The sequence below is a fragment of the Columba livia genome, chromosome 4 (genome assembly GCF_036013475.1).
Source record: "Columba livia isolate bColLiv1 breed racing homer chromosome 4, bColLiv1.pat.W.v2, whole genome shotgun sequence".
Taxonomy (NCBI): Eukaryota; Metazoa; Chordata; class Aves; order Columbiformes; family Columbidae; genus Columba; species Columba livia.
In genome coordinates this window covers 6569933-6592175 of record NC_088605.1, presented here as the reverse complement: position 1 = coordinate 6592175, position 22243 = coordinate 6569933, and the positions used below count along the sequence as shown (strand labels likewise).

The 22243-nt window shown below is 44.9% G+C and overlaps 1 protein-coding gene across 12 annotated transcripts in view; it reads right to left on the bottom strand.

Moving 5' to 3' along the window:
• Positions 1–22243, bottom strand: part of REEP1 (receptor accessory protein 1) — a 67964-nt gene that overhangs the window by 6294 nt on the left and 39427 nt on the right. For 4 of the 12 annotated variants that reach the window (XM_065060266.1, XM_065060270.1, XM_065060275.1 and 1 more), the window contains exons 6-8: positions 20042–20092; positions 14406–14574; positions 8104–8139 (exon numbers count right to left, since the gene is read on the bottom strand). In XM_065060266.1, coding sequence (XP_064916338.1) covers positions 8104–8139; positions 14406–14574; positions 20042–20092 — 256 coding nt within the window. Of the gene's footprint in view, positions 1–3832; positions 3885–4319; positions 4522–8103; positions 8140–14405; positions 14575–20041; positions 20093–22243 lie in introns of those variants that run through there. The other 8 variants (XM_065060268.1, XM_065060269.1, XM_065060277.1 and 5 more) reach the window with 6 other exon arrangements.

Below are 22243 nucleotides of genomic sequence, written 5' to 3'. Positions count from 1 at the left end.
GGCCACCAAATGAGCATTAAAATCCTCTAGACAGTAGAGACAGCAGCCTGGGATGCAGAAACATGAAGCACAGCGGCACTAATAGACTCAAAGCTGAGAGCACTCAAGCCCAGCACCCAGTCTAAGATCCACCGAAGTCAACCAAAAGCTTCAAGAGACCTTGAACAGACCCTCCTCAGGGGGTGTGTTGCTGCGAGACCAGAGCCAGGAAACATCTCTGTGTGTCACTGTGGAGTAAATCTTACAGAGCACCCACTGATGGATCCGAAGGCAGAGTGTGACCACTAACGCCTGCTCGGTGGTTCTTATCCTTACGGCAAGATCCTTGAGGGACTCGTGATGACACACAACGCTATTTACTGCCTTAAGTCCAGACAGGGAAGCCAGACGGTATTTTTAATGGACAGTGCAAAGCAAGAGGTACAGAAAAGGACACTCAAGGTGACCAAGCTTTCTGATTCCTCACAGAGAATTTCTTATCAGCAAGGCTGGAGCTTCCTTGGACTGACAGTTCAGCTTTTTTCATTCTGAAACATGTAAGGAGTGGAAGTGTTTGCTGTCTAGATAGCATTAACTACAATTAATGGTCTATGCTTAAACCATTGTTATAGACATAAACAGAAATAATGCTCCGTGCTTCTTGTCTCAGCCTGACTGTAAGACTGCTGGACCAAAGACTAAAACCAAAGAGGATTCTTAAACATCTAATACTTATGAATCAACTTAGATCCTTAAAGCACAAAAGAATTGAGTTCTCCAACAGCTCTTTCAGCTGGGTAACAGAGAGACCGAGGCAAATTGCTTTGGCTACAGCAACACCACAAGTGAGGAGCAGGTCACCAGGGCTCTCTCCAGTGCCAAATTCAAGTCAGCAGCTAAATTCTCTCAGCCCACAGGATGCAGCTGCTGCTCGAGCGAGCGGTGAGCATCATCCTCTGGCCACTGACCCAGCATTTCTACCCCTTCATCACCATTTGCATGGAAGACACCATCACAAGTTTCCTTCCAGGAAGACCCAGGAGTCATCTTTTTTCCAGCTGTACTGAAAATGCTGATAGTCAAGTTGCAGTAATGCTGAATTGGGTTTTCTCTATATATGATTGTAGTGTGAAGACACATGGCAAAATCAGTTCAGGAACATTTTATTTTAATTACTATTTTATCCGTCCACTTGGGAAGTGAGAAATTCAGGAGGTGCCCAGCTTGGGTCATCTTGGATGTGGGAGCTGGTCTTTGCTTCTCTCTAAACCAATGAAGAATGGAGACAAGTTTGGTTTTAATGCCATTTGTTCAGAGCTTGAGCAAAGCCTGAACCAAACATGCCCAAATTTGCAGCCTGGAGGCCAAGTACTGCCCCTAATATCAATTCATATGACTGCTCCCAGCCGCCCTCTTCCCCAGAGGTCCCTCAGGTGTGGGTTGCGGGCTGGTCCAAAAACACATCCCCAGCCATGTGCTGCTGCGAGGAGACAACGGCTTTGCCCAGGCAAAAGAGGATTTCGAAAGGGCACAGAATGGATGTTGGAGAACCAGAATTAGAGCATGCAGTGGCCAAACTGCAGAGATACTGGCCGATGAAGCTGAGAGCGTACATGATCAAGCAAATGTGCCATGGTCCCTTTCTCCTACTACCAGCTGCTCTGCAGCAAAAGGACACAGAAGGAACTGTCAGCCCTGATAACACTCCTGGCAATCCCATGTTTTTCTAGCATACATTGCTTTCTACAATATTGTTCCCCCTCTCAAACTGTGTTCTGGGTGAAAAAGATAGCCAGGCAGCTATGTCACATATGTCACAGCAGAGGCGCAGCTTCCTGCTGGCTCCTCCGTTCCCTCCATCAGCCTGAGCATCATATCCATGTCCTGGAGCTGCTGCTGTGAAGATCAAGAGGAGAAATGGCACACACAGGTTTGGCGCCACAGCAGAGAGGTCTGGAAAATCCACTGGAATTTGGGCTGAGGGCCTCTTCTCCTCTGCTCCATCTCGTTGTGAATGAGGCACTGAAAACCAGTGAATCAAGCACCAGTTTTGCTTCAGCCTCACTGAACTGGAAAAGGACAGAAGGGGATCTATCCCAGACCTTCCCACTATGTTTCTGACCATTGATTTTGAATACACAGGGCTCTTTTTTTTAAGGCCTGGAATGAGAAAGGAGGATTCCCTGCCCATCCTGCCTTGGGAAGGACATCTGTACTGTGGGCAATCCCAAACTCCTATTGCTCTGGGGTGCCAGACTTTGTGCCACGTTTGTGGAAGCATCACACTCTTCTAGGACTGGGGGCAACTCATCTCTGAAGGGCTGCTGCTACTTGACTGCCAACTCCAAAGTTGGGGTTGTTTTTGTGAACAGAGTGACAACAGGATAAAAAGCTAATTATCCTACACCAAGAGAGTGAGGCCTCTGCAGGAGAAAGCGTAAAGCAGGGGATTAATCGGAATAATTATCACACATGTTAGGAATTAGTGAGAAAGGAGATAAAGGCTTAAAGTGAACGTTTGAGTTCTGGGACACCAAGGTGAAGACTGAGGAGCAAAACATGTTGTCAGGGCTGGCACAGGCTTCTCGAGGACAGCACTTGGCCTCAGGTGACCTCCTGTGTGTTTCTAAGAGCCGTCTTTAGGGTCTGTGACTGTGGGGCCTCAGTGCGCTATCAGATGTCCCCAAAGTGGCAGAGCCAGCAGTGTGTGCTGCTTTAGGAAGCAGGTGACAGCCCCAGGGTCCGTGTCACAGCCAGGGTTGTGTAAAAGCATGGACCGTCAACCAGACATCTGCTCTGTTTCTCTCATCTTCGGGAGACTCTTACTCCCCATCTCAGAGCAGGCTGCATTTTGGGTGTCTCCACCTCTTATACCTTTGTGTGGAGGGGCAGAATTGCTGCAGAAATGGGAAACCGGCTGGTGTGCCAGGGCAAAAGCTGCTGATGCCTTTTGCAAAGATCTTTGCAGTATCCCGACCAGATAAGGCTCCTCTTTTCATTAAAGCAAGACAGAATCTGACTGTGAACAGGCTAAGGAAACGGACCCCTTAATTCCAGTTAGTATCGTCTTAATTCCTTCAAAGGGAACCGATAAAACCAACACACTGTGTGGGAAGCCCTGAAGCTGGGCACGTTCCAAGTTGAAGTAGACATGGTTGGGATTTAAACTATGAAATTCACCACAGGCAACAACCCAACACAGACATGCGAATGTGGGGCCAGATCGTTGTCATCTTTAATCTCTGTGATTCTACATGGGATAAAAAAATATCTCCCTTGCAAAACTCTTTCTACAGCAACAAATGGGATTCAGCAGCAAGTTGGTTTTTCAGCAATCACTTTGGTTCAGGCTCTGATCTATACTGCTGTTTAAATCCAGAGTGACTCCTATGGATTTTCATGAGTACAACAGATGCCAGGGCTTGGCCCAGTCTAATTACAGAGGAACAAAGGACTTTGATCTAGAGCAGGATTAGTCGGAGTAGTTACATTTATACAGTCCTAAAATTCCATCCGGCCCTTTGAAGGCAACCGTGAGGCTGATGTGTGCTCCGGTGAAAATGAGTTTGACACCCCTGATCTAGATACTCTGAAAAATGTGGACACTTTAAAAGAATTCCAGTGGGAATCAGGTACCCCAATACCTTTGAGAGAAGCTGGACCCCCTTTACTTCCCAGGCAATAGCTCTTTCTCCTGACACTGTCATTATTTGGGAGCAATAGGGAAATCCACAGCCATAGACTACACGAACCAGGAGCAAGGTATTGTATCAGGGTAGTGGAAGATAAAGTCACTCCAGAGCTAAGCCTTTCCAAGGGATAATTAATATAAGGAAGTTTGCACACCACTTAGTAAGAGGAAGAGAACAGATATTTATTATACGATGGCGATCAGCTTCTTTTCCCTGCAACAAAGACAAATTTGCCATCATTTCCAAAAGACATTGACCCAAGTCATGTACTTCCCCAACAGTTTTCATAGCCAAACCAAGAAGTTAGGAGCAGCCAACTCCAGCAGCACACACTGCCCAGGAGCCACAAAACAGAGGCAGACAGTCCTTTCCAAAGCTGAAGTCGAACGCAATTGAAGCAAACAAGTCTAATAACATCAACAAAGTCATCCGTTAATGAAAACGCATCCCACAAATGATTAAGTTGTTAAGTGCTAGTCTATTCCAAACACCTCAGAAGAAAACTCATGCAATCCATAACACTTACATCAGAGTCCCATAATATTTACATAGAGAAAAGAAAAGAATAAATTGTTAGGGGAAAACATTTGGGTGTAGAGAGGGAAGGAACATTGTTTCAGAACATAGAAATCTTCATCTTTGCTTTCATAATAGCTGCGGTTCAACTGGAGTTTATTAAACAATGTTTTAACTTTCTATTGGTAAAATGCAAATGTACTTAAAAGACCTACTGATTTTCTATGATGTTTTTTCCTTCCTTGAAATAACCAAAATAACGATGACAGTATTTTTAAATACCCAGAGAAAATTGCCATTCAGAGGTAGTGTTGCAGAGTGATGCAAATCCTCCCTGTAAAAATTTGATTCAACATTTAGTAAAGGGAAGTTCTATGGAATAAAATGCCTAGAGCAAAGAAAAGTTGTCATTTGTTCTCAAAGCCCAATGACAGAAAGGTTAAAAAAAACCCTTAAAACAAACAACCACCTGCAAATTCTCAACACAAGAGCTGGAAGCAAAACTGGTTAAGAACAAAAATGAAACCACCTACAGCATTTAATTGAATTAGTTCAGAGATATATGAACAGCCCCCTTGATGTAAAGTCAATTAGTTTTTTAAGCGTACTTTCTACTGTAATTAGCTCATGTGCAATTTGTAGCATATGACAAAGAACGGGCTGGATACATCAAATATACCAATTAGGTGATTTGTTTACATGACAATTAAGTGAATGTCCCACTAAGGTCCTTGCTGATCTGCACTCCTGGTTGTGTGTGATCTGTCACCCTGTCTTCAGGGTGACAATCACATGGAGGAAGAGATCCAACATAATTTCATTGGAAAGGCTCCAGGGACTGGCTTTGCGTGGCTGGGCTGACTGTCAGTCACTGCTGAGCTGTGGTTTTTAAGGTGTTTGTTGCTGTATCAGTCACCACTACGGAGCACAACCCTTTCGAGCATGCTCAAAAAAACGGTCCCACTCATCACTACTGTCCTTGCACATTTCTTATATTGCCTAATGCTCCTGATCAGCATTTTAGCATCAAATACCCCCTCAAATACATGCAGCCACAACAGTTCTCCTGATATACAGCTGATTCTTCAATATCTGCTAGATGTATTAGTTCTCCGTGAGGATTAAAATTGTTCCTCCCTCTCAACCATGCCACAAGTCTTTGCAACAGCACCTAAGAGATGTTAGTTGAGCGAATACCGTGGAACATAATATTTATTACTTCTTAAATGCCAGTTCCAAGCAAGCTTGTTTAACATTGACCCAGCGTTTAAGCATTTTCCAGGCACTGCCAAAAGACAAACAGATATCCCTGGAGATTTTCACTCCGTCCTTCCTGAAGGGGAAAAAAGAGCTCTTGTGTAATTGTGCCGTTGTTTGTTAACACTGCAGCCTCACCTTCCACAGGCCGTGACCATAGAAGAGATAAATCAGAAACCTGCATAAAGCCCTGGGAGGAGTTTTGCCAGCAAAGGCACTGAACGAGAGCAAGAAGAGCTGGCACAGAAGCTGTCAAGAAGACATGCTGCGGCGTATATAGAGGAACACGCTCGCATTTAGTGATGCTGCCCTTCACAAAGGAGGATGAATGTCCTGAAATGCGTCAACACTTGGTCATATGCAGAGCATAAGGCCGGCTGGAGTAAAGCAGCTGGGCAGGGAAGAGCTTTTCTGGGAAGCAAACAGCTCCAGCGGCAGAAGAACCCACCACGGCGGACAGTGATGGATCTGCTCTCGCACAGGGCGAGCTCAGGCTGCTTCAGCCTGGCCTTCACTTTCTGCATAAATTCACATTTCACGGCACCTGCAGGCCACATCCTCAAGAAACCACCACGTTTCAGTCCAAACTATTTTCATCTTGTCTAGTGCTTCTCCCAGGGTATCATCTAAGGAGCAGGATGGGCAGATTTTTGCTCCCGCCAGCCTGTGCTCTCCTAAGAGCTGTTGGGGGTTTCTATGAGTCACCCAGGGAGAGAAACAACCAAGTTTCACCCACAAGAGCATTAATGCAACTGCTCCTGCCAAACTAAACTTTAATACCTCTGCTTGAGGTAAGACTTGAATATCTGCCCAATTAGACTGTAAACTCTTTGGAAATGAGTACTGTTAAAACTGGCTACATAAAAGTATGCACTAAGGAAAGATGAGTGACAATAGTTTAGGACAACTGAGTCCCACCTAAACCAACTTAGCTTCTTTCTTCTCTCTGCTTTTTGTGGCGTTGAGAAAATGTGTTCACGTGACATAATCGGCTCTCTAGGCCACCAAAGCTGCACTTACAAAGGAGCATTTTAAACGGCGGGCTGTTGTCTGAGAGTGCATTAATGCATCTATTGCCTTGGAGACAGAGAAAGGGCAGCCTGTGGAGACAAAATGAACCCTCTATGAGAGAGAGCCTCAGCATACCCCTATTGACATGGTCCAAGGGACTGGACTACGTTGCAGAGGGTAGAAATAGTAAACCAAGCCAATCTGAAAGGCAGGGCACTCAATTTAAACCAGATCAACATGACTTTGAGCCCAATTTGTAAACACATTGGACTGATTACTGCTTCAGCGTCATTAAATGACTTTCCTAAGATTAACTCATGTCTATTAAGCACTTAGGGATTCAGTGATTCATTTTATAAATAACACTTTGAAGTCAAATCCATAAAATTGGTTTAGGCTAAAATTAGAATGGTGCTAATAAACTGCACTGTGAATACAGTATTATGTGATTGCTTAAACAGATCCCACCTTAAAGAGGCTTCGTTCTCTTGCAGTGGCACACTCACCCCAAATGGCCTAGCGCAAAGAACCAGAAAAGGATAACAGAGAGTGTGACAAACTGAATATGAAGGTTGGTTTGTCACCTACGCAGTTTTCAAGAAGTCAGTGTTAGGATGGAATCACCGGCCTCCCAGCACTAACGCTGCGCGGGGCTGCGTGACACGTCAGGTGCAGGGCAGTGGGAAGGCACAGCCCAGCACCCGGCAAGTGACACAGCCAGCAGCAATGACCGCAGGACGGTGGCAGCACCACGACCCTTCAGTCCCTCTGCTGCTGTCCCCAGGTGGATGTGTGCAAAGTAAACAAAACGCACACGGGACAAGAAGTAAAGGAGTTACAAAGGTCTTTTGCTTCCACCAACAAAAGATGCTGCCAGCCTGCATTTCTTCTTTCTCCCTAGACAAGCTGCTTGGCATCCTCTGGCATGCCTGAATCTGAGGCCTCCGTCTCCTTTCATCTGCCACCGGGATGAAATGCAGAAGTGATTCGGCTCAGCTCTTAGCAACCAAGACACAGCACTGAAAACACCACTGGCAGCTGAACCGCTCACTGCACTCCCAAGTTTGTAAACAGAAGCAACACTGAGGACAGTGGGACTTTTTTTGCAAAAATGGCTCTAAACTGAAGCAAGGAGAGTCTGTTCAACCCTGTTTCATCATACCAGGGTCTGCTGCTGGGCTTTGTTAATTACCCTGCCTATCCCAAATACCAGTGTCATCTCCACCAACAGAGAAACACATGCCAGTCCTTAGTGAATAGCACAAAACAGGGTTAGGACTGAGGAAGGTTTGCTTTTGCTGCTTTCCTTGTGGTTTTACAGTGGCACTGGGGGATAAGGAACAGGAGTTACATTGGGGCAACAAGAACAGTGGTACATCCTCTGGAACAGAAAGGACTGAGATTTTTCTCCAGAGAAACACTCCCCAGCCTTGGTAACAGAGGTCAGTAAGGTGAGAAGCACTGCAACACTCGCCATCAGCACACACACAGCTCACCAACTCGCTCGCAGCCTGGCATCCCACTGGTTTGTTCCCTTGGTGTTAGGAAACTCGGTGAGTAGGAGCGGCAGGAGCAAGCCAGGCTTGGGGGCACTGCCATGCCCAAAAGGGATGCGTGGGTATCGGGGTGCAGGAGATCCAGCACTCACCTCTGAGGAGCCGGCACACCGAGCAACACGTGCACACTGAAAGAGGAGCTGAGCATTAGGAACTCATCAGGCTGAGCTGCTATCTCAGAAAACACTTGGCATCGTTTTGAGGTGGACTTCGTGACCCCGGCGTGCGCTAAGAGACCATCGTCTCTACTCAGCAGCACGGAGCGCAGCCCCAGGAACGCGCCTCAGCCCAGGCTGTGTGCCCAGCGGGTGTTAGGGCTGGGATTACGTACAGCACCCTGGCTCTGTTCTCAGGTCACTAAACAGAAATAACTCCTGAGCAGAGGGGTCTGGGAGCACAGATAAGCAATGGGTAACATAGTGCAAAAAGCTGTATGATAATAAACACAGGGTGCAATACTGGGACTTGTATTGCTACATGCCTGGATTTTTTTCAGTCTGTTTGGACTTCTGCAAGCACTGATGCAGCCATTCACCCAGCTTCTGAAGGAAAACTCCACAGATCCCTGATTTTTGTAAATCAGGAATGTGCCGAGGAGTCCTGCAGGAATTATATTTTGGTGAAATTGCTGTAAGAATGAAAGGAACCAAGGGAATTGCATTGCATCCTTCAGTGCAAATGCAGGTGATTCACAGCTGTTCATAAAAGCGTGACCTTTGCAGCTTCATCTTGTGGCTAGCTTGTGTTCCAGGAAAAAAACTAGAAATAATTTCCAGTTTGAGCCTTCAAGTTTAACCCTCACAGTGGCATCAATGACTCCAGATTAAAAAAGGTTTGGAGAAAACAAAAAAAAATAATAAAAAGGATTGAACTATGCATTATTTCTTTCATCACAATTATCCAGCACTGCCGATACTTAAAGTTCTTCCATAGTTTCACAGTCATTTTAAACCAGCATAAACCAGCACTGCTGCTAAAAGCAAATGTCTCATTGCCCCTCAGGCTCTGGCCTCCACCTTCCTTATCCCATTGCTGATCCCTGTGCTTCTGCTCTCTACTGGCTCGAGGATCTGACTCAGCCAAGAGCAACCTGAAAGCAAGAAACAACATGTAACTTGAACCAACTCCCTGGCTGGGGTCAAGGGGTTGGACTGGATGAGTTTTGAAGGTCCTTTCCAACCCAAACTATCCTATGATTCTATGAATGAGATTTAACCATGTCCAAAGGAAGGGACAGTGTGGGGCAGAAGCAAGCAGGTGGGTCACACCATTTCAATGGGAGTGCTGGCTACCTTGGCTGGATGCTGCCGTGAAACTGTGGCCTTTGTATGAGAGATGAGTCTCAATCAGCCTCTAGATATCTGCTGCCCTTGAATTGCACAGAAGGTAGCTGATCAGAGTCTTATGATGGTTTATTCTCTGAGAGCTCATACGACATAAGTTGTTCTCACACATCTTTCTGGAGCTTTTATGGTTGGTGGGGACTGAACTACCCAGATGTATCCCAAATGCTGATGTTCCCCCACCTTTGTTCCGTCCTGCAAAGCCTTCAGCGCTAAAATGTAAAACCAAAAAACAGCCTTGAGTCTCCCCTGCACAGAGGAGTGGTGAGTATCAGACAGCGCACTGCACTTTCCTGCTTTGAAATCATTCCAGCTGTGAATGATCTCTGCCTGGGGTAAGCTCCAGCAGAAAGGGCACTCGCTCTGGGCAATACAGAGGCTGGCTCTGTAATTTGTGATGCTCTGGCCCAGACAGCATCACCTCTGGCCACCAACCATCCTGTGATACAACACAAATCTCCTGCTGCTGCACTACATCCCCCTGACTCACCCAAAAGCGAGGCTGGCCTCCAGCGCCCAGCCCACGCTGGAGGATTCTGCTGGCATCAGCAACCCTGAGGCATGTTTGCATCAACTAGGGGATTGAGCTGTGTGACACAGCGGCCAATATCCCACTCCTCAAGTCACATGCATCACTCACCAGCCATCACAAGGGAAAAAGTTTTATCTGCACTGTCCAGGATGCTTTTAAGGGAATACTATAAGGTTAAGAAGTGCAAACTGTTAACAGAATCATTTCAGTTGGAAGAGACCCACAAGATCATCGATTCCAACCATAACCTACCTCCGGCACTAAACTGTGTCCCTAAGAACCTCATCTATGTGTATTTTAAACCCCTCCAGGGATGGTGACTCCACCACTGCCCTGGGCAGCCTGTTCCAATGTCTGACAACCCTTTCCATGAAGAATTTTTTCCTAATATTCAATCTAAACCTCCCATGGTGCAACTTGAGGTCATTTCCTCTCGTCCTGTCACTTGCTACTTGGGAGAAGAGACCAACACCCTCCATGCTACAACCTCCTTTCAGCTACTTGTAGACAGTGATACGGTCTCCCCTCAGCCTCCTTTTCTCAATAAAGACATGTCTGTATATGGATGGTTACTGCACATTTGTCAAAACAAAAGGATTGCCTTGAAAAATATTTGGAAATACTGTTCTGGAGCTTCCAGTTCTCTGTAATGACAAGTAGCCATATGACATTTACAGTTCTGCCTGTGGAAGAAGCACAGGTCGGAACATGCATTGAAGCTGAAATATCACAGGCTATCAGCAGGCTGCCAGAACACTAAATTGAGAAATGCTGAACTAAGAGCAAAGTGAAGGATTGGATTAGGAGGACAGGTGGTGGGGCTGTTACATGCAATGAGGGCAATGATCATGTATTCTCGGTGTGCACGTGCTTCACAGGGGCAGCAATGATGCCTCATGTACTGTGCTGTGTGTGGGGTCAGCAGCTGTACATAAATCACAGCAAAAGCCGCTTTTGCCGTTTTGTGTTGTCTGTGTGGAGCTTTTGATGGGGTGAGAGGAGGAGAAAAAGAGTCTTTCTGATGGATGGGTGTGAATTCACCTGGAGCTGCCATATGCTGAGCAGTCTCACTGCTGCGGACGGCCACTTCCACAAATGGGACTGTTCAGCTTATAGCAGGCACCATTGAAAAGACAGAAAAGACAGAAAAAGACAGAGGAGAAGAAAGGTTAATTTCCCTTGTCTCAAAAGCAACTCTTGCATACTCTATTTCTTGGCCTCATAAGACACTTCAACAAGCAAAAAGGCTGGATGGGGCTCTGAGCAACTTGATCTGGGTGAAGATGTCCCTGCTCATGGCAGGGGGTTGGACTGGATGAGCTTTGAAGGTCCCTTCCAACCCAAACTATGCTACAATTCTATGAAAATAAACCTTTGCCGTGTCTGCATGTGGTCATTACTAACTAAATGCCAAGCTCTTCACACAGTGGTTTGTGTCAAGAGGGGATTCAGAGAGTCACAAATCCATCCAACCAGCACCAGTCACATTATAAAATAACAACAATGGAAATGAAACAAGCTGAGTGGTTATTTAACATAGCCCAAGCACAGCGTGGTCCTGCAGCCAGCTTTTGGCTACAGCCAAAGCCCACTGGTGTCAGGAGAGTCTTCGTGGGTTTCAGTGGGCTTGGAAGCCACTGTCACATCAGATCTGGCTGTGTTTTTATTGATCAGGGAATGGGACTCATCTAAACTACTGTAACCTCAACTTGGAGTGCCATCTCTTGTCTTTGCCTCACTGTCCTAAGCGAGACTGTGTTGCCATGCACCAGCGAAGGTAGTTCAAGGAGCTTTTAATCCCTGTCCCCTTGTTCCCATAACATACCTACCCAAAGCTCTCCCAAAATACTTATTTTGGAGGCTCCCAATAAGGTGGATCATCAAATTGGTCTGAGTTTAAAATAATCCCTCAAAAACAGTAACAATAAGAATTTTTAATCTGAACCAAACACTAATTTACTGTAGGTCCCACAAGTCCCCTTAAGCTGATTTAATCAACAAGAAAACAACATAAGCTTGTGAACATAAAAGTGACCACTCAAGAAATGAAGAACAGCAGTGCCAGATCAGATGAAAGGTCTGGTCCAATCTGTCACCTGTCACCAGCAGCTGCGGTGGGCAGCGTATAATAAGAGGGTGAGCAACAGCAGTGCTTTCCCTGGCCATCCTCCCACCATCCACTGATTCACAGCTTGGGGACTGCTGTGACCTGAGACCCAGGGCAGCAGGACAGGTCCCCACAAAGCAGCAGGTTTTGCTGTGAAAACCCATAAATATGAGAGAATAACTCCTGTTTTTTCCAAGATGTGTTTGCTGCCTTAGGAGAACGGCTACACCATTTTCAGGACTTCTTCATGAGTCCACAGCTCTTTGCTACTGGACAGCTTGAGCAACCATAGCTAGGCTGTTCCATCACCTGAGGGTAGCACTTGACATCTTGTTGTCATCAGGCTACTGTCCTTCCTCTCTTTGACATGGCTGTTGAGAAAATTAAGAGCCTGTGCTAGACGGAAAACACGTTCTTCAGTCATTATGCATTCCTGACAGCCGTATGAAAGAAATAATGATATATGGGACCATATCTGGGCTCAGTGGGCCAGAACAGTGTTGTTTCACCCCAAATATGGCCCTCAGGATGTGATACAGTCTGGCTGATAGATCACACTCTTCCACACACACGCATACAGGATAGTTATGTCTCTGATCACCTCATCCCTCATTCCGACTACATATCCAATTGTTCCCACACAAAACAGTACAAGGACTAGAGAGACCAGAACCACACCTTTCACTTAATCTGATTAAAAGTGAGAGGAAAGCTGTGGCCATAGTCTTCTACATGGCATGATGCCATGACCTGTGAGTGAAATCACCTGCTGATTAGCTATTTCAGCTTACCTGTAAAGAGAATTTATTCAACAGATGACATTAAAAAACAAAGAAACAGAGAAGTCTGCAAGCTACTGTTCTCAGAATTTGCAGAGAACTTGAAGGATACTCTTTGGGGGGCACAAGACATTTCTAATACATTCCAAGACTAAGGCAAGTAGAAGGGGTAGCAATCTACACAGGCTTGAAACACAGAATCACACAGAATCACAGAATGTCAGGGGTTGGAAGGGACCTCAAAAGATCATCTACTCCAATCCCCCTGCCAGAGCAGGAACACCCAGATGAGGTTACACAGGAAGGTGTCCAGGCCGGTTTGAATGTCTGCAGAGAAGGAGACTCCACAATTCCCCTGGGCAGCCTGTTCCAGGCTCTGTTACCCTTGAAGAGAAGAAGTTTCTTCTCAAATTTACGCAGAACCTCTTGTGTTCCAGTTTGAACCCATTACCCCTTGTCCTATCACTGGTTGTCACTGAGAAGAGCCTGGCTCCATCCTCCTGACACTCACCCTTTATATATCTGTAAACATTAATGAGGTCACGCCCCAGTCTCCTTTTCTCCAAGCTAAAGAGCCCCAGCTCCCTCAGCCTTTCCTCACACGGGAGATGAACGTTTGCACAGATCTCAACACACACAAGCCAAAACTGCTAAATTTTAGACTCGCCAGCATATGTTTCACAAGCTACCAAGTGCAACACGCCTGCAAGTTTCTGTGTTTTCTCATCACAGCAGTTGAGTTGTATGAACTTTGGTGGTGTTTGGGAATCCCAGAAGCCATCTGGAACCCCCTGCTTGGGATAACCCTCCACGTCTCATTTTTTTGAGATGTAGTTTGCAAAGCTATCTCCAGTTAAATGTTTCGGATGTGGGCTCACAAAGATTTCTTTGACCAAGTCTGAGATAAGTTTTTGTAACTAAATCCTCAGGAATGGATCTTGTTCGCACTGTGATGTTTCTTTGTTCTTTCAGAATCTGAAAACAAACCACTGCCCTTCAGAATGACTTGTTCTCCATAACAGCGCTTATGAAGGCATCCTTCACATCATAAACAGCTGTCAGACCTTGGTTTCTGCTTCTAGGAGTGCTTTATATGGGTTTGATTTCTCAGTTGGCTTTATCAGTGATAAAGTTCTGCAAGTACAACTGTCAAGTCTTGTAACAGCTCCTGTAGAGTTTAGAAGAAGCACAAGTGGGCCTAATTCAAACAGACATGCATTATAACTCACAGTTATGTTCAGATGACATAAGGCTATATCACCATATGGGGGCTTTGATGACAATAATGACCCTTGCCCACTAATGTGCATATCTTATTTTTGCACTTCCATTACCCCTCTCATTGAAAAGCCACCACAGTTTCCAGCCCCCAGCCCAAAGCCTGACTTTTCAGCTCAAGTTGCAAGGACTGGTACTGACTGCCTTGGTACCAGCCAGGAATAGTAACCACCAAACGATGATACTGTTTTCTCTCTCAAGCGCCAAGAGACTCAACAAGCATGTCTGTGTCCTGCAAATTCTGGTATGTGCTGCCTGAAATGCCTGTTTCTATATATTCCTGCCAACGGCATGACTTCATTCGACTGTGCGATATTCCAGACAACACGACGCTGAAAATAACGCTGGCGCTTACCTGAGCTGCCGGTGCCTTCCGATGCACTTCGGGATGTTTTTGGCTGGCTCTGTTTGCTACTTGTTCGTACAGTGACTGAAGGAGGGACAGCGCTGCTGCTGTCTCCACGAATCGTTGACAGGTCCTGCATGCTAAAGCTCCTTAGTCTCTCCGACAGGGCCCCCTGTCCCTAGTTAAACAAGCAAATAACACAAAAGGTAAGATTCCACAGTGTATTTTGAGCCTTTCTACCTCCTTGCTCATTAACGTGCAATGGGAAGAGAAAAAATTGCCTGGTCCAGTAACCTAGAGAGGACAAAAATGAGTTGTTAAAAGCATCATTTCCTTCTCTTTGCTCTTTCTTTTGGAGTGGTTTTGTGTATAAATCCATTCACAATTTGATAGCGAGCATCTCAGATTCTTCAGTGAAGTCACTGGAGCTCGGAGTAGCCTTGGCCACATCTAAAGGAGCAGGATGTTGTTTTATCTTTCTGGTAGGTACTTTTCTTCACTAGGATCCAAGTCAAATAGGTGCTTGGCTTCGGAAACACAATTAAATAGTCTGCATCAAAATAACTCCATTTTAAAGTTATTCATCTATGATTATAGTGACCCAGCCATTCTCCGTCATATACAGAATTTTCAGAGCACAGAAAACCTGAAATTTCAAAGTAACAAAATGTTATTGTTAAATGCAAACAAATATTGCAGTGCTTTTTCCATGCAGCTTAAAGAAGAAATCAACTAATACAATATTTTTTATTCTTTTTAGACTAGCTCTCAGTGAGACAACAAACATATTCCTCGGTGAAAGGAATGTAGTTGTTCTTTGTAAAAGATGGGTCGGTTAAAAGAAACTTTTCATTAAAACTACATCCCATCAAGAAGTTGACTATAAGTATTCCTCGTTCTGAATTCTGCAACCTTCGTACTACACCACTGCCATAAAAGAACAATACAATCAATACAAACCCTATCTATCCTTCTCTGTTGGCTACATTAAGTGATATTCAGAATATAAGCAGCATTACTGATCAAAAGTGTATCTATGTTTTGACATTTTGTTGGTGGGGAGAGGGTCTGAAAGATAATTCATAGTATATAGTCTTGAAAAAAAATCCTGAAATAAATATATAGGGCCTGATTCTAAAATTATTTCTGCTACTGTAAATTAGGACAAATTCAATGGATGCTTTGACTGAGGCAAAATGGCAAACAACAGTAAATATTGCCCTGTTTAATGACGTAGTTAAGGTACATCATAGCGATTCAGACACCATCTTCATTTAGATTCGTATTTGTCAAAGCAGCACACAAGTGGAACACGGCCAGAGGGCTCAAGGTTGGGGCTGGACCAGAATCCATCACTGCTCCCTTCTGGGCTGCAGATTTCAGTATCCTGTCCCCAAACTCAACTCCAGAGCACATCCATTTAACCACCGGCAGGCTGTACATCCTGGACCACAGCACCTTCTGCATCAGCAAGAAGCAAACAGCACACGACGAGAACTTCTTCAATGCTGTCCCGATGCATCAGCAGTAGAAATATGCATCACCTAAGAAAAATAAAACTGAACTGTCCTTTGTAGGGCAGAGTTACTCAAAAAGCTGCACTGGGATTTTTTTCTTCATTTTAGTGAACCTTTGGTTTCTTAAGATCTTTCTATGTATGTTTTGTTTGGCAGCATTTTACATTCAGTTTACCTGCAGACTCACAGAGAAGTCTCCACACACCCACCATGCTCTACCTGCAGATTTACTTTCTCATTAGCCTGTTCTGTTTTTTAAAGTATTTTAAATGAATTGGTCTTTCTCTCTTGTATTCCAAGACATTTCATTTTGCTGATTTTATATACTTGATAGCGGAGTTTCTGGAGCTGAGGTTTTGTTAAAATCTCATCTCTGCCATCTCACTCTCCAACTGGCCACAAGAATTGATGCCTGAACTTTGGCTCCTCCTGCCAGTGGCTGAGCCACTCTTGGGACATGTTCTCTCTCCAAGAGGCATCTCGAGTTATCCCTCTTAGGCCAGCCTAAGACAGATTTACTCTACAGTCTATGTCTGCAACTGTCACTGGGCTGACAACCCAAATACCATTTCATTCTAGCAAGCAATTTATGTATATGGACACGAGTCAGATTAGAGATGAGATTCATACGTCAGACCCACCTGGCAGGGAAGATGACGCTAACACACCCCTTTGCATAGAAAATGAAGAAGATATGTTAATATTCTTGCATTGCAACTCATGATATAGCGGCATATAATGATCAAAAGTCCCAGAGACAGCTTTGAAACAACAAGGGCTCAATAAGTGCCTGCCATCTGTGGGTCTATACATATAATATGTACAAACACAGTTCTAAACACACAGTCACTGCACTTGTGCTAAACAACTTGGACTTCATCCAGGAAAGAAAAGACATTGTCTTAATCTTTGTTTTAATTTCACCTGAGTTTGTAACAGCAAAGATAAAGGTTGCTCAATCCATAAATAGGAAAATATTACTGTTCCTACCATTCTATGAAACAGTTTGTCCAAATCTCAGAAAGGCTCATGCTGAGTGAGGACACTGAACACATGTGAAAACCTGCTGACTTCTCTTTCACTTCTTTTCTTTCAAATTTTTGCACCTTTGGTCTTTGTAGGTATAGACTCGATTTAATTGTTCCTAGGGCACAACATCACACAATTCTTTCCCCATCACCACATTTCCACCTGACCCCAAATAGAAACACAACAGAAATTATGATTACAGCAGAATCAGAATGATTTCAGAGTAAAATGGAAAACGTTGTTACCAGCCTTAATTTCCCTGACAGATAAGTAGCTGCTGTATATGAAATCACAAGCATTTGAAAAGCCAGCACTGTGAGGGTTTGCCCTGCTGTACTTACATGTTTCAGCAATAAAGACTTTTTCCAGCTGTAATGCTTATTGTTCCACAACAAGACTTATAATTTATTAACAAAAGAAAAAACCAAGTCAATAGCTTTATTTCACAACAGAATAGACTTAGCACACATCTTGGGCTGTGTTTGGGTAAAATAATCATGTGGAAGAGCAGCTGTTTTGGGGAATTTTGTTTACCATCTTGGCTACAATCACACAGATGCTCTTGTAACTGCTCCAGACATGGGAGGTGTCCCAGGAATTTCAGCACAGCGTGTGTCTGTACAGAAAGGAGATCTGGGTCCTGAGGCTACATGTACACTGCAGGCCAGAGGCACGTTTGCAGCGTGTCCACACAGTTCTGGGCTAGTTTTATCCCAGAGAGTGTGACAGTAGTTATAGTGTGACAGTAGTCACGGTAACATTTCACTGTGTCAAGAGCAAAACAGCACAATGATGTTATACAACCTTTGAAAAGGGGACTGGAAGGGCTGTGGGACTATGGATGATACCACCTCTCTCTCCCCTCACTGAAAAGCAGCTGCCCTGTCAGGATGATTGTGCTGGCAGTGTGGGACTTGTATTTCGGGGACTTCATCCCCTGGTAGAGGACACAAGTATGAAGTGGTGCTGGAAGACTGAGCTTTACTCTCCCTGAGCACAAGACTGCCTGACTAGACTCAACTTCTAGCCCACCCAGCTTCTCTCAGGACACAGACTGTCCCCATAAGCATGGAAATTCTGATCCACTAGTCAAGGATTTTGCTAGAGGGTGAGGTTTGGGTGGCAACAAGTGACAGCAGGTGTGTCTCTGTTCCCTGCTCCCTATCATGTACATGCTCTCAAATTCATCTGATCTTGTCCCTAGGAAAGTTCACCCCATAGATAAGGCACGGCACAAGCTGAGAGCACATCTCTTCAGGCTTCAATCATCTCTTCTTCTCCCAGGACGCATCAGCCTCGCTGGGTACACACATGGGGCAGTTTTCTCTCTACAGGGGCACAGAATGGCCAGGCTGGGGCAGGGCTCAGTGCTACTAAATAGGACAGAAGATAAATACTAAAAAGGACACAGTAATATCACCCCCCAGTAACTGCTATCACTTGTTATCAACCTTATTTAGATTCATGACAAACCCAATGGTATTATGGCATCTCCCATCAAGACACGGATATTTAAGCTGCAGAAGCTTGTCTGTGATTCTATGGGAAGTTAAAGCTCCCATCCATGCAGCACAGTAATTAATGTAAAACTAATTTAGGTACATCTCTACCAGCTTTGGTCAAAATTGCAACTGTAGCAAAGGTGTACCTTACTTCCCCACATCTAGCACATTCTCTCCTTATTTTTGCTTTAAAAAACGGTATCAAAATCCCGAGCTTTCAAAGCCCGCTAACCTGCGTGCTGCCTTCCTCTAAATGTTGCAGACATCATCATTCCCAGAAACAAACGTCAACCTCTGTGGGCCCAGAGCACAAACACCGATGCAACCGATATTTGCTTGGAAGGATCAGAAATCTTGGTCCTTTCCAAAACCTGAAGTCATCTTTGTGTCAGGCAGTCTGAAAGGCACTCCATCAGAAATAGCTGCAACTGTCTTAATTGCTTCGCCTCTCTATAATTAATCTCTGCATTCACATTTGAAGTAAAACTTTTAAGATGGAGATGGATTTAGGAGTCTGGAAAAACTGGGTTTACATCAATTAATTACAAACATTCCACATATGCAGGTAGCTTTATGTAGGCTCTAGGTAAATAAAATCAGGCAAATAATTTAAAAATCTGCAATTTATATAGCAAAGTCCCATTAAATGATCCAAATATAAACAAATAATAGCGTCTAGATTTTATCATACCTTCAGTCTGACAATCTGAAAAAATTCTGTAGACATTATTTAGGCTTCAAAACGCTTATAATACCTATAAACTCCATTTTTGCAGCTGTGGAAACTACAACACAGCACAGTGAAGTGACACAAATCAGGAACAAAAAAATATCAGGTCATAAAATAGAAGCTTTTAATTTGGTGGTTGTTAATACAGGATGGCACTGTCTGGTCTTTTGCGTCTTAAGATCAGCAGTTAATGGACAGGCAAGGGAAGACTAAGTCACACTCGCTTCCAGCACAATACTAAACCTGTTAACGTTCTCCTCTCTTTTTGCTGGAATTTTGGTTAGCAGTTCTCCTCCACGCCAGCAGACACATCTGCATGCACGTCACAGCCTCCATCCTGCAGATATTCATTTGCTACGAGGTGTGGTGCATGTTCCTAGGTCATGAGTTATTGCTGTGGCATCAGCAGGACTTTCCCAACCACACCAGTCTGAAAATGCTTGCTGGGATGCATCTTCACTTGGTGAGCCAAGTCCTGGCCTCACCAGCTTCACTGCAACCCCAAACCATCCAAATGGGATCCCAGTGGTGGAAGAGATGCTCCCTTTAGCCATTAGCGAGACAAACCAAAGGCAAATGCAGCAGTTTGGCCAATGCAGTAGCAACAACCTGAGTTAGACAGGTTTTCCACATACAAAGCTCCCTGCCTGGCTGCTGGAGTCTCTCTGATTGCCAGCAGAGGACTTGGAAGGCATTTTGTTGATGAGATCAAAGACAGGCTTTTAAAGCTCAGCACGCGGGATCTACCCACTGGAAGCGGAGCAGACAGCATCTGGTCTCAGCTCAATCTCAGCTGAAAACAGTTCGACTAGTCTAATGGGGAGCCAGATGTTAGTTAGTGGTTAGTGTAGGCACTCAGCAAATTACCTGCCCTTTTTTGTGGTCCAAAAACAAGTGTAAATGAAGCAGCTGAGAGACCTAGCAAGGGAAAAGAGAGAGCCATTGTGGCAACACATATAAAAGCTTTGAGAATAAGGTCTATTTGAAGCATAAGTAATCGAGGCGAGACACGAGCACGACGCTGGGCACCATGTACAGGCACTCACATACACATCAAAAGCAGGGACACCCACATGTGAACTACACCTTTGAACGCAGGTTCTCCCTCAGCTTTCCCAGAGAGATGAAGAAACCACTCCATAACCCCATCTGACAAGGTGTTGCCTCATAAGTGCATTTAAAGAGTAAAGCAAATCATAAACACAACAGGCTGCCACTCCAGTCCTTGCACTTGATTGATGCTTCCCGCTGGAGAAACCCTCAGTGTGTGGCCACCTCTGTAATCCAGACTTAAGATCATTAAGAACAGAGTGCATTTACGACTAATTTAGGCACAGGATTATGTGAGGGACACGTGGCAGTCATTTTAGCCCTGGTGACTGACAGGGCTTCTGAGAAGTTGGGTAACGCCGGGGAATTACAGCAACGAGTGGGAGTTTGCACACAGAAGCATTATCACGTCTGGCTGCGGGCAGGTCCTGCTAAGAGCAAAGCCAGTGGCTTTATGCTCTGAGCACAGGCCTGAGGGCGGGAGGAAACTGCTTCTGCCACCATATCAACACAAATATCCTACAAACAATATCCTTATGGCCAGGGCCTGTGTGCTGTGCCCAGCCTGAGACAGCTCCATGGCTTGGAGATGCCAGACAGTATTCCAGACTCAAAGGGAAACCAGCTGACGTTAATATTGATGGTGGAAACTTAATTTCATCCACCCTTTTTGTTTGTGCAGTTCATTTCCTCTCCAGGGAACTGTTTGTTATTGTATCTCCCAGCCTGGTCTCTCCATATAAATTTATTGTTTGATTCTGCTGTCCTGTGCATTCACTGGCTGTTGTTTGATTCTTGGAGACACGAACCGAAGAGCCAACAAGAGAGAGAAAGTGGAAACAGCACCGGGTTTCTATTGATTTGGGGGAAAAAAACCCAAACAGATTCTCGAAGACTTAAGAGTGAAGACACCACAAGCTGTCACACCACCACAGGAACAGTCCACAAAATTCTGTGAGCAATGACATGCTAACATATGTTTCAAGAAAGCCATTTGGTATAGCATTGCACAGCCATGAGATCTTTGATTTTAGATCCCAAATGGACATCCTTTACAGGAAACTACTTTCAAAAGCAGCACGCTCAGCCCTCCTCGATAAAACTAATGTGTCCTCAAAGGTTTATCAAACTGCGTTATTTTATATCACTCCTGGCTTCTGCAACTCTTGGCCATGTCAGAGATCAGGGGACATAGTGTGGCCATTACAGATGTGGTACTAAGCAGAGACAGAGCTGTTCACTGATACCTTTGGTAAGCAGAGAAACACTCTCCCGCCAAGCAGCGGGATCTCATTGTTACAAAGAGGCTTTATCCAAGCCTATTAAAGGGAAGGATGCTCCCCACCCCATGCCTCCCTCTTTCCAATTCAAGTAAAATTGTGATTCTCCACCATCATGCCACAAAAGGCGGCATCTCTCTCTTACACAAGTTTGGGCTCCAAACTCCCACAGTAAACACGTCTCAATTTTCATGGAAAATTAGGGATCAACATATTGACTTTCAGGCAGTTGCACTGGCTATACCAGCCAGATGACAGAAATGAAGGAAAAGATACTGTTTGACTGATAAAATCTAAATGACCTCCAGTGTTTCCCTTCCAGTGCCCTGGTTTAAAAAACAGCCAACACAATGGGAAACTTCCCAATAAATTCCCTGGGCTAAGGGACCCTAAAGTAGCAGAGCTGCGACTCCTCAGGGGCTGGTGAGCCCAAAGGTGGAAATGGAAGTGATGATGTTGGACCAGAGAGGTGGTTGTGAGCTGAAGCAATTTGGAAACCGCTGATGCTGCACTCCTGAACACTAAGGAGGTGGATGCACATCCTGTAATCCTCCTGCTTTCATCTGCATGTCTGATTCTTTTAAGCAACAACCAGAGTGATTGCCAGCTCTGGCAGCACCACAAGCCATATTTCCCCACGCATGAAAGGCTCCTGGACTGTTTCTCAGACTTATTAGGCACAAACAAGCCTTTCATCGATACCAATCATGCGTGCCTGCTCACTCCACCTCATTTATCA